The sequence below is a fragment of the Andrena cerasifolii genome, chromosome 1, assembly GCF_050908995.1.
Source record: "Andrena cerasifolii isolate SP2316 chromosome 1, iyAndCera1_principal, whole genome shotgun sequence".
NCBI classification, from domain to species: domain Eukaryota; kingdom Metazoa; phylum Arthropoda; class Insecta; order Hymenoptera; family Andrenidae; genus Andrena; species Andrena cerasifolii.
In genome coordinates this window covers 1,727,157-1,740,116 of record NC_135118.1, presented here as the reverse complement: position 1 = coordinate 1,740,116, position 12,960 = coordinate 1,727,157, and the positions used below count along the sequence as shown (strand labels likewise).

Genomic DNA, 12,960 nt, shown 5'->3' with positions numbered 1-12,960 from the left:
ACTTTTCGATATAGTCCATTCTACATGAGTGGTCGTACAGGTATGTAAGTAGACTTTTTCTAAATCTTCATTATTTCTACAATTAGCTACTTAAGGGGGTATTCTGGTCTGACGGGCAAAAAAAAATTTTTTTTTGCATTTTCTACAGGTACATTATATGGGTAATTATTATTATTATTATTGAAAATTAAACGTGCATTGCCCAATACAAAGCACAGTTACAGCGACGTGGTAGGATTTTCCTGACACAATAGTCTGAAGAGCTTCCAACTGAAAAAGGAACTACTACCAGAAAAGAAGTCGACATAGTCTACATAGGAGCTAGCACTGAACATTAAGGGGGGAGCCTGGTGTAGCGGATCGAAGAAATCGATTTTTTTTTGCATAAATCAATAGTTGAACATCACGACAATATGTTCCCAAGCCGCAAAACGAAATTCGAAAAATTAAAGCGGATATAGCCGGTTTTGCTACGGAGCGCCAGGCTACCACAAAACTTTAAATGCGTTTTTCTCGAAACGACAGTTTCACACTTTGCGGGCAATATTACTCCAAAAATATTCAACCAATCGACTTGGCCTTGTGCACGGATATTTGTGAACATTTTCTTCATAGTACTAAGTTATTAGTATAATGACATTGTTTAAATAAATATCTTTTTTTTAAACATTTAAGGCAAAATTTCGTTGGAAACAGTGAACTTTTTATTCAAGAGGCCGCCATTTGTTCATTTTGCATCTTTTAAGTTTCAAATTTCTTCATTCTGTGCGTACTCTCATAAACTAAAAGAAAATTGTTCGATTTTTGGTTTCAGATGAAACCAAAAGACGCTACGTTGCCCGCAGTGCAATAATTGCGTCGCCAACGGACTGGGCATAACTTTGTTATTTGCCGCTCTTTTTTAATAATTTTTTTTTGTTATATACCTTAACCTGTTAATACAATATCCTGAAAGTTTCAGAAAGATCTATCAAATACTTTCTTTAAAAAAAATTCCCGAGAAATGCCTCGATTTTCATTTAGTTACACCAGGCTCCCCCCTTAAGCGATTCATTGGATCAAGTGACCCATATTTAGATTTGAATTTGCGGTATACGAAAGGTGGCCTTTTTCTGACACATCTGGTAGGAGCGTATAGATCAACGAGTTCCAGTAGTGCGGAACAATTAATTTCGCTCTTTATGATCTTAAAAGGAAAGGTCATGTCCGTTACAGTCCTGCGCGCAGAAAGCGTTGTCATATTAAGTTTAACAAGTATCGATGCAAAGTCATGATCCCAGACAGGCCTGTGAATGTGTAATTTATATTCTGCAAACCGCGGAGACCTGTGTTGCACCCTCTCCAGTTGAGTGTTGTATTTAATTGTATTTGGAGACCATATAATGGATGCATACTCTAAACGAGGCCTGACTAAGGATGCGTAGAATAACTTTAAAGTAGTTACATTTACAAAGTCAGCGGAGAAACGTTTCATGAAACCCAAAGTCTTCAAGGCTTTGTTAGTTATCACTGAATAGTGTTTGGTAATACGTGTGCAAAAGGGTTTTTTCCAATTCGTATTATTTGCAGAGCTACAGGGTGCAGAATAGGTAGATACATGGCGCGCTCACTGAGCGGGACGGGCGACGCGTAACAGTTTTGTTCCTGCAAGTGTATCTCGGCTAGGTTTTGGCGGACTGTTCTTTCTGGGGGTGGTGGTGAGGGGGGGAGGGGTTGTATTTCTGTGTCTTTTCAACACACAAAAATCGACCATTTGGTTACAAAGAGACTCTCCTAGGTCACCTTTCTGTCTAAATTGTACGCAAAACTTTAAGCGCGTTTTTCTCGAAACCACGTTTTTCGAACCGGTGACCACGATATTTCAAGATCGGCTGGACCAACTTAGTCCAAGTTTTGCATATATTATCAGCACGCGTGTGGCTATCGTCCCTACCAGAATTATGCTAAAATATTTTGTTTTAAAACTTTCACAGACCTTTAAAGTTGAAAATTCTGCGAAAATCGAAACTTAATTTTCAAACCGCCGCCAGTTGCTTAATTTTCAATATTTTTTTATCATTCTGGTAGGGACCATAGCCACAGGCATACAGATAAAGTCTCTCTTTTCATTTTTTGTTATAGATCACTAGAACGAGCCCAATCATGGCACCGTGACACCATGTTTTTTTTTTCACCATTACTTTAAAGCAGTCAACTGCGTTTGATTTGAATTCTTTTCTATTGACAAAATTTGTAAAGATAGTTCAAACATCGTTAAACATGTAGCAGTAAACTAAATAATAATAAAAGTGATGGGTTCTTTGTAAAAAAAATCCGAAATAACCCGACGAAAACGCCTCGTCAGACCAGAATACCCCCTTAAATCGACTCATTCTGACATTTAAGGGGTTATACCTACCCTAGTCAGGCGGCCGAAAAGAGGCGAATATTTGTGATTTTTTTTGAAGAAGCGAAGCGTATAATTTTACAAAACTTTTGCAGGAAAATCAGGATTTCAACTTTAAATAGCCGCCATTTTGTTTTAACTTAATATTTCGGAAAATTCTCTCCGTCAACCTGAGGATACATTAATATACTAACGAAATCTTTTTTGTTTTTTGATTTTAGATAATCTGCTTCCGAATGGCAATGCTCGCCGCAAAACCAAAATTTTAAAAATGCTTCTTGGATGTCGCTTGTTATTTTATTATAAACGTAAATATTTTTCTACGAAAAAATTACCAAATGTTCTTTAAATGTTGCTCTTTTAAACGCAAAAAGTTTTGTAAAATTATACGCTTCCGCTTGTTCAAAAAAAAATCACAAACATTCGCCTCTTTTCGGCCGCCTGACTAGGCATAACCCCTTAAGTAGCCGTATAGAGACTTTAGAAGAGGTAGCCTTTTCTGCACTATTCCCCCGCGGAATTTTTGTGTATGCAGCTCACACGTTTAACATATTATTATACACGGTATGCACCAGCTACATGCAAAATTCGAGCCAAATCGCAGATCCAAAACTTCGTACACTTCCCTTTGCGAAGATAACATATACATTACTGACGATTCTCATCTTTACTTTAAAGCCGCACCACATTTTCGTTTTGCTCGTTCAATTAAATTACAACAAACGTTAGCTTTCACTGTTCGCAAACAATCGTTCGGGACAAATATTAGTTGGCATTTCATGTCCATACCAAATTAATACTCATTAACACTTTTGGAGGCAATTAACAATTATAAACACGGCAGGCAGTAACGATGATGGAATTTTGTTTAACGCCGTAACTGTTATTTTAAACAGCGAAGCAAAATAAAAGGGGTGGGAAGGAATGTTGGGTTAAACTGTATTAAATGAAACGCCGAAACGGACAGGACTTCTTTGTCGTCTCAGCTTAAGAGTGGAAGACCAAAGTGCTTTCAGGCATTTCGAACGAATGCCACCATCAGATTTTCGGTACTGGATAAACGCACAGTGACTCAGAAATTTGTTTACGAACAATTGCTACATTCGCGTATCTAGATTATTTCGATAGTTTCGTCTTTTGTAGTGAAATTTGAGAGAATAGACTACATAGCTGTGTATAGAAACGTAAGGTGACACATGTAAGAGCCGAGAAGCAACGCAGCATTATTCACAACTAATTGCTCCTATTTGTTTCCTATTGCGTTTCCCACAGGTGTGTGAACAAATTTGTGAGCGACTGTAATTTGTCTAAAAGTTACTTGCCAAGATACTAATTATAGGGCGAGTATTGTCTCCTGTTGAGGCCATCACACAGGAAGGAATAAACAAAGTTTATTTATTATTGGCTTGATGACACGCGTCTTCTCTCCAAGTTCACCGTTTGTCGGTAGATGACCAGGCATTGCTCTAGTAATTTACATATCTACCTATATCTTATCTTTCATGGATTTGAATTTTGTGTACGGTTTTCGGCGTACCTTCGCGTCGATATTTTATTGAAAACATGAGGAAAATGTTAATTTCTTTATGATAAATTAGATCTTCGTTCTTAATCACCTATACATGATGCATAATGGGTCCACGTAATTGAGAAGCAATTCGAATGGTGTATAACTAAAAGTAACCCGAACATTGTCGTATTTGGAGCCATGTTCTGGAACTTTTCAATAGGTTCTATTTAAAACATGGACCGTGGAACTTTTTTAACAAATGTTCTCACGTTATAAGTTCCCATGAGAACCGAAAGTTCTTGAAAGTAAAAGTTTTAGTTGGAATAGAACTTATAAAATATGAAAATAATTTTTTTTCTATAACAGGAACAGATATGTTGTTCATCAATATTAAAAAAGTTCTCAATCGTTGTAAGAAATACTGAATTACTGATTTACCCTGAAATTGATATTCTGAATGTGTTATTTATTTGTAGATAATTTCTACGTGGATATTATAGAATTCTTATGTATTTCGGTTCTTATCAAACTATTAATTAGGTATGTGATGAATATATAATTATATTGTTAAATAAAACTAGTGCCTAATAGTTTAGTAATTTTCATTATCTTAGGGAAGCTTTTTAATAAACGTTCTAATATTACTTGTTTCCATGGAACTTTTATTATACAGATTCTAAAATATCTGCTCCATGAGAACATTTTTAGCACTTTTCATTATCTTAGGGAACCTTTTTAATAAACGTTCTAATATAACTTGTTTCCATAGAACTTTTATTATACAGATTCTAAAATATCTGCTCCATGTGAACATTTTTAGCACTTTTCATTATCTTAGGGAAGCTTTTTAATAAACGTTCTAATATAACTTGTTTCCATGGAACTTTTATTATACAGATTTCCATGGAACTTTTATTATACAGATTCTAAAATATCTGCTCCATGAGAATATTTTTAGCACTTTTCATTATCTTAGGGAACCTTTTTAATAAACATTCTAATATAACTTGTTTCCATGGAACTTTTATTATACAGATTCTAAAATATCTGCTCCATAAGAACATTTTTAGCACTTTTCATTATCTTAGGGAACCTTTTTAATAAACGTTCTAATATAACTTGTTTCCATGGAACTTTTATTATATAGATTCTAAAATATCTGCTCCATGTGAACATTTTTTTAAAGAAGTTCAGAAACAGATATTTTCTTAAACAAAACATATGAGTTCTAACAGACTTTTTTTAAAAACGAGACTTCCAGAATTTTTTCGAGCCCTGCTCCCAAGTAGAAATTTAAATTTTCATTAGTATTGAGGCATTCTTCAAATAACTTCTTAGCGAACAGTGTTGGACAGCAAGTACGTACACGTATATACCTAAGTGTGTCGCCTGGCTAAGTGCCTAACACTCAGGTATCCGAATAACGTCGACAATAGGATCGATCCCTCACGCTGAACATGGAAAGTAAAGGTGCATGGAAATGCCCTATAGATCCATTGTTCCCATGGAATGAGGAGCGAAAATGGTAATGCAATTAATCACCACGAGGTATATGCATCTATTTACCCATGTTTACGAGAGAATCTAGGTATTCTGTTTGCCTATCTTTCTCCTCTGAGAAAACTTTTAAAAGCCTGTCTCGTATTAAAAAGAAAAGAAAGGTAGACAAATACTTGCCGGCTGACAATGAGTCAGGAGTTGTCGCTCGCGCACAGAGGTTGCAACCTTAAAGCCAAGCATCTTAACGACGGCTTAGCTGTGAATACACTGTCTTCGTATTTTTAAAGAAAAAGCAAAGCTACGTTTCATACTCACGTAAAATCAAAATTTACTCCTACATTTAACTGGGGGACTACCGCGTTGAAAAAGAAGCCAGGAGGTTTGATTAATCGATCCAAGGCAACATTCAGCGGCGGAATGTTGACGTAACTGTAGATCCACTATCGACAATTGTTTTGAAATTTTTGAAGACACCAACAGGAACGTCTCGCGCATAATATAACGGAGATATTATACAGAGCACCCGCGCAGACAGGTATCAGAAGCCAGGCTCCAAGACAGAGAGGAAGGACGAGAAAATTTAATTTCGAAGGCTGCGTCTTCTGCAAACCGTTCTCGCCTACGCGACTGTAGGAATCGCGTAAGTTTCAACCCTAAGAAATACCACCGACCATGTTGTAAAAGAAAAGAGGAAAGAAAAGGAGGAAGAGATGAAAATGAGATAAAAATCGACGACCATCGGGGAGCATAGTAACGTGGGTCTACACAGAGAGGAGACGAGCTAAGTACTTACTCATATTTGCCGCCGTAAGTTCGCATCCACTATTGTCCCATGACGTTTCCGCGCCACAAAATTCCTACCCAGCTGCGGAAGGGGATCGCGCAAAATCCACGGAAAGAGAAACACGTTAAAACTGTCCTCCGTGCCGTTGCCGAGTGAACCTGGGCCACCTGTTGTACCCGGGAACGGGAACGAAAACTCGGCGACCGGATTCTGCCGCTGGTAAGCAGGGAACCGCGAGAGAATTTTCACGAGGATCGATGTAACCGTGATCCACAAAAGCGGCGACACCTTAGCGCTGGACTCGGGGAGGAACCGTTAACTTCGCCTCGCTGGCACCGGCATCACGGACTTCGACTAGACTGCAAGAATTCACCGCTGCTGCCCGATCCCCCTCTAGAATTCTCGTCCCGTGTCCCGTGGCGAGGTAGGGCAGGATAGAAGGTGGGCACGGGGTCCGAAAGAAGTCTTCGATCGCTCCTTCGACCGTGAACTACAACCGACTGCCGATCATGACCTGACGATTATTCCTTTTGTGAAATCGCGTGGATCGCGCAACGTTGGTTTCGTGGGGTGGGGCATAGGGCGATGTTCGTAGGAAATTGGACATGTGCGATGGATCCTGCTTATCAGAGACCTCTCTGGACCCCCAAATTTCCATGGGGAATGCCTCAGGACCTGTTTAAGGGGGTATACCCGTTTGAACCCTCGGAAAATGTATACATTTTGTGGATTTTTTTACAAGTCAACGGTTTGATGCAGATTTCCCGTTTTTTAACTATGTTTACATAGTATTATGAACTACTTATAAAAAAAGTTTCAGTTAAAAAACTATTGTTTTTCGGAAGTTACGGATACATGTCCGAAAGTCTCTGGATTTTAGACGGCTAAACGGTGGCCCTAAAAACTCGCGCTACGTTCAACCAATTTACTTCAAATTTTGCATGCAGAATCATAATAAGATTCCACATCGTCCAACGAAGGCGATTTTGAAAATTTTGAAAAATAAAGAAATGCTGAGAGATCAAAGGTAAAGTTAAATTTTTCTGAGAGAAAAATCCACCTTTTTCCTTTATAAATAATAAACGGGGAATCGAAATAAAAAAAGCCTTCGTTGGACGATGCGGAATCTTATTACGATTCTGCATGCAAAATTTGAAGTAAATTGGTTGAACGTAGCGCGAGTTTTTAGGCCCACCGTTTAGCCGTCTAAAATCGAGCGACTTTCAGATATATTTGCATAACTTCCGAAAAACAATAGTTTTTTAACTGAAACTTTTTTTATAAGTAGTTCATAATACTATGTAAACATAGTTAAAAAACGGGAAATCTGCATCAAACCGTTGACTTGTAAAAAAATCCACAAAATGTATACATTTTCCGAGGGTTCAAACGGGTATACCCCCTTAAGATGGACTAATCCTGTTAAACACCGCGTTCCTTTTTTTACCCAATCGTGTTCTTACTGTCCTTTTCGATCCACTCGTCTCTTCAGTTCTTTGTGACTGTTCTGGCTTTGAGAGGCATGTAAAGGAGGAGTTGCATATTCGTGTGTAAAAGTGCTTTATCGCTGTGTTAAACAGGCGCATGGCTGAATTGAAGGTGATCGCAGGGTTGAATGTACCGCGAGGTATTGTGTATCGTTGGATTATTTATAAAACTGACCAAGTGCCTCGTTACGTCCTAAAATCCTTTAGGGTTAATGGAACCAATTACTTTCTCAGCTCTTTACAACAGTAGATTAATAAAAATTCGCACGAGAGCAACTCTTGTGTAATTTCTAATAGCTTTCAATTATTACATGATTTATTGTAATAGGTTGTTTAAATTTGCAGTTAGGGTAAAGGCAGGTAATGTGGAACTTCATAAAATTTCGATAAAGAAATAACGAACTCTTCAGGCAATCGTGTATACTAGATCCCTAGACACAATAGAGGATGATACTGACAATTCAGCATCATTCGGACATCCATAATTGAAAGAGAAACGTTTATATTTTTCGTGGGGTGTAAAAGCTTCTGAAAAGTGCACCAGACAGGTAAATATTGTAGCGAAGGTACGTTACAAAGTATTATTTTGATATAATGTATCATTAAATATGTGTGTTCTTGATTACACTAGTTTACAAAATAATTGTTTTGCGCAGCAGATGCCACTATTTTTTTCTTATGTAAAATGGTCCGTTGATTCCGAAAATAAGGTCTAAAAAAATTCTATGGATACGTCTTTGAGATATCGACAGGTGAACTTTTTACCTGTCTGTCTAAAAGGTAGTCCCACTTAATTGCGAATATCTCGTGTTGCGTATTACCGATATGGTCGAATATTATATCAAATTAAAGATAATTGAATCACCAACAAATGTTCCTGACAAAATTTTCAAATCGGTTCAGTAGTTCGGGCGAAATCGATGGACAAATGTGAAAAAAGTTATTTTTTTTTACCAAAATTGAAGTCGACAATTCATTTAATCGTCAGGGAAAAATCGAAATCGCAAAATTGGGTCGAGTTTCGCATTTCTTACGTTGAGTCTGCACTTTTCCGAAGAAAACAAGCTGCTACTGAAGAAAATTTATGGATAAATAAAGAATCTAGAGGCAATTGTGTGAAAACTCTAAAATTTCATTTTTCTCTGGTTTTGGTGTTTTTTTTCTATTTTATTGCGTTATTCCAATTTTAATTCAATCTGTACATTTGTTCAAGTATCTTGTTTGTGTACATATGTGTGTTTTAGAAATAGTTCTGGCTCTTTTTGTGTCTTTTGTTCGCTTTGGGATTCGTTTCTCTTACGAGGAACTAAATATAATCTCCCGTCATTGTCTCGTCCCAAAATCCATGATACTATCGCTCAATACCCTTCATATTCTGATGGAATCTCTATCCGTGTTCGTCATTTACTTACGTCACAACGATTTTCTGGGAAAAAATTCAAGTGAGAAAAGAAGAAATCGATCTTCAGGGACATATTTACACCTGTTAGAAAAATAAAAAAAAATGAAAGCCATACAATAGAAAATGAACTAGGTGTAGAAATATATATATAAAAAAAATATGTATGTTAAACGATTTTAGTAAAAATGCTCCACGATTTTATTTAAAGTGAAAAAAACACCATCGAAATTGTAGTACTGGAAAATAATTATTTTTTAGTTTTTGGTACATTTTTATTATTTCTGAAACACAAACACGTTAACAAAATACTTGAAAAAATGTACAGAATGAATTAAAATTGAAATAACAATAAAATTGACAAAAACACAAAAACCGAGGAAAAATGAAATTTTAGTGTTTTCACACAATTGTCTCTAGCTTCTTTATTTATCCACAGATTTTCTTCAGTAGCAGCTTTTTTTCTTCGAAAAAGTGCAGACTCGACGTTAGAAATGAGAAACTCGGCCCAAATTTGCGATTTCGATTTTTCCCTGATGATTAAATGAATTGTCGATTTCAATTTTGGTAAAAAAAAAATGACTTTCACATTTTTCCATCGATTTCGCCCGAACCACTGAACCGATTTGAAAATTTTGTGGGGTGCATTTGTTGGTGATTCGATTATCTTTAATTTGATATAATTTTCTATTAAATCGGACTTTCGCAACACGAGATATTTGCAATTAAGTGGGACTACCATTTTGACAGGCAGGTAGAAAGTTCACCTGTCGATATCTCGAAAACGTATCGATAGAAAAAGTTTTGGACCTTATTTTCGGAATCAGCGGGCCATTTTGCTTAAGAAAAAAAATAGTGGCATCTGCTGCGCAAAACGGCTGCAAAATAGTGTTATTAAACAACAGTTTATCAATAATGTCACTTTCTTTTTAGTATAATTCTTAATTTTTTGTCGGAACATGTGTGTACGTAATATGGAACATATCGAGTAACATGGATGAAGTTGATAAGGACGATGACGACGATTATGCGGAATGCTTATTTTGCGATGGTAATTATAAAAATAATGAAAATGAAAAGTAGACCCAATGTATTCGCTGCTTTCAGTGGGCACACGAAGAAAGTGGGGCTTCCGACGTATTATTCACGTGCCCAACGAGTAGGAGACGCAGAAAGCAGGAATAAATTTAAAAAATGATGTATATTTATTTATTTGTATCTTCTACTTAATAAATCTTCAGTTTTAGTAAAAAAAAAAGTAAAAATTTTTTAATATTCTTTACAAATTTCCTGAGTGGTCCATATTAGGATCCATTTTTCGAACGGTCGATTTTCACTATTTTCAATTTCTTTTTACTATAATTGCAAAACAATTGGACTTTTTTACATTTGACTATGTAAATATGATTATGCCTTAATTCCTTCGTCCCCTCATGCCAGTTTTATAAAAAGAAACAAATTCCCCTAACTTTTGACAAGCGTTTGAAATCAGATGTTCCATATTATCTGCCTTTACCGAATATTGAGAAATATGGACTTGGTCAGTTTTACCAACAAGTCAACGATATTGGTAAGTAATAGGTAGCGTAATTCCCTCTCCTTGTAAGAAAGAAATTATTTCTCCGGAGGACAGAAATCGGATAAGAATTATAAGAATCACCCTGTTTGTACTCAGCAATTCACGTGTATACACAATGTTTATTGTAATTTGCAATAGGAATCTTTACCGAAAGTTTATGTACTATAAATGCATCTCTGAAAAAAATTTGTACATGTGTGCAATTAGGGCGTAATTTATTAAGTCTAAAGGCCGTCGCGCATTCCCACACTGCCCACAGACGTCTCAAAGACATCTTTAAGATGTCTGTCCCAGTCGTTAAAGAACGACTAATGTGACAAAACGGGACGTTTTCTTTAAGACGTTTATCAGTACTGGTTCGACTTAATATTAATGCAAGGTTGTAAATGTTTTTCAAAATAATGTCAAACTCGATAACAAATTATTTCATTTATTTAATTCCTATTAGTTTTATTTGTATTATTATTATGTATGTCGGATATACAGGGTCAGCGTTCTAACCTGCAACCCGCGCTCGCGCGAACGGGTGAAATGGCAACAGCGCCTCACGGACGCATTCCACTACAACCATGCGCCGCCCCAGCGTTCGCAGTGCTGCCAGCGCCTCAAAATTTTTAGAATGGTTTCTTTCAAATTAACGTCGCAAATAGCTATTTGAAACTTCCCGGCCCGGGTTGAAGAATTTGGGGCCTTTTTCGTATAACTATGTGATTGCAATTTGCGCCGAAAATGAGGAAAAATTATTCACTCTTAATGATAGACAAATTAAAATATTGTAAAATACTGTTGCCATTTTACGAGTTCGCGCGAGCGCGGGTTGCAGGATAAAACGCTGACCCTGTATGTGGGGATCAGGAACCTCCATGCCATAAGAGGGGGGCCCGGACTGAGGGACCACGGAGAGGCGGCGCACAGTGGGTCGGATTCACTTATTTAGCGCCATTTGGATCTTTTTTTAAGATAGCGGAATGAAATTAACGTAAAAAAATAGGATAAAATTATTCCTTTTTAATAATGTAAGTATAATTTAATATTTTTTACATTTGTTTATTTGTTTATTTTTCCATTTTTTTCACTTAATTGTGACAAAAAAATCAGTACTGTTGATTTGGTACTTTATTTAATGCCATTTTCAGTGGTTTAAACGGAATGTTCGGAAAACTTTTCGTTTCCAAGTTGTAAGGAAAAGTCGAATAATAAAGGAATGCAGCCAAATATCGTTTTGTTTAAATTGACGGCCAATCTTCTGCGCTAAACATCATCTTCTGTTAGTAATTAATGTAAATAATCTATTAAAAAATAAATCTGAATACAGTCGTGGAAATTGCGACATATTGTAAAATTGACAAGGAATATCTTCCAAGTCCCAACGAGTTCCGTATTTTAAACGGGTGGAATCTTTTAAGTGTACCTTCCTCTATACAATCATGCAAGAATCACTTCCCACTTCGTCCCATTTCTCAAAATAATACTGTTTGAGTCGTTAGCGTCGCGTCATTCTTCGAAGGAACTGTTTAAGGAAAATTTCAAGGATCGCTACAAATGAAGATTTTTCACTTCTGACTATTAACTTCAGAACCATATATGTCCACCGTAAGAACAAAATCAAGCAACAAAAAACCGAAAACATTAGACCCAGAAGCTGCAGAACTTATAGTTCAATGAAAGAAGGGACGCCCGTCCTTTACATATTACGTTATATATCATTCAAAGAGAATTATTATTTTTAATTTTCACTTCCAATTTCATTATGATAATTTTTATGATTTAAGTGTTATACAAACAGGTCGTTGCATGAATGTGAAGAAAATGAAGCGGCGCTGATGAATTCGAACAGTAATGTTTTGAGAAATGGGACGAAGTGGGAAGTGATTTTTGCATGATTGTATAGAGGAAGGTGCACTGAAAAGATTCCATCCTGTTAAAATACGGGATTCGTTGGGACTTGAAAGATATTCCTTGTCAATTTTAAAAAATGTCGCAATTTTCCTGACTGTTTTCAGAATTATTTTTTAATAAATTATTTACATTAATTACTAATAGAAGATGATGTTGAGCGCAAAAAATTGGACTTCAATTTAAACAAAACGATATTTGGCTGCATTCCTTTATTTTTCGACTTTTTCTTACAACTTGGAAACGAAAAGTTTTCCGAACATTCGGTTTAAACCACTGAAAAGGTCGTTAAATAAAGTACCAAATGAACAATTTTTTTTTATCAAAATTAAGTGAAAAAAATGAAAAATAAATAAATGTAAAAAAAATATTAAATTATACATCATTAGAAAGGAATAATTTTATCCTATTTTTTGGCG

General features: G+C 36.1%; 2 protein-coding genes across 3 annotated transcripts in view; one reads left to right on the top strand and one right to left on the bottom strand.

Moving 5' to 3' along the window:
- Haf (leucine-rich repeat and fibronectin type-III domain-containing protein hattifattener) overlaps positions 1-6,668 on the bottom strand; it is a 53,528-nt gene extending 46,860 nt beyond the window's left edge. Inside the window, exon 1 of the mRNA XM_076811344.1 lies at positions 6,190-6,668. Within this exon, the coding sequence (XP_076667459.1) occupies positions 6,190-6,193 (4 nt within the window). The 5' untranslated portion in view covers positions 6,194-6,668. The remainder of the gene's footprint in view (positions 1-6,189) is intronic.
- Positions 1-12,960, top strand: part of Rab3gap1 (RAB3 GTPase activating protein subunit 1) — a 75,408-nt gene that overhangs the window by 51,000 nt on the left and 11,448 nt on the right. The window lies entirely within an intron of this gene.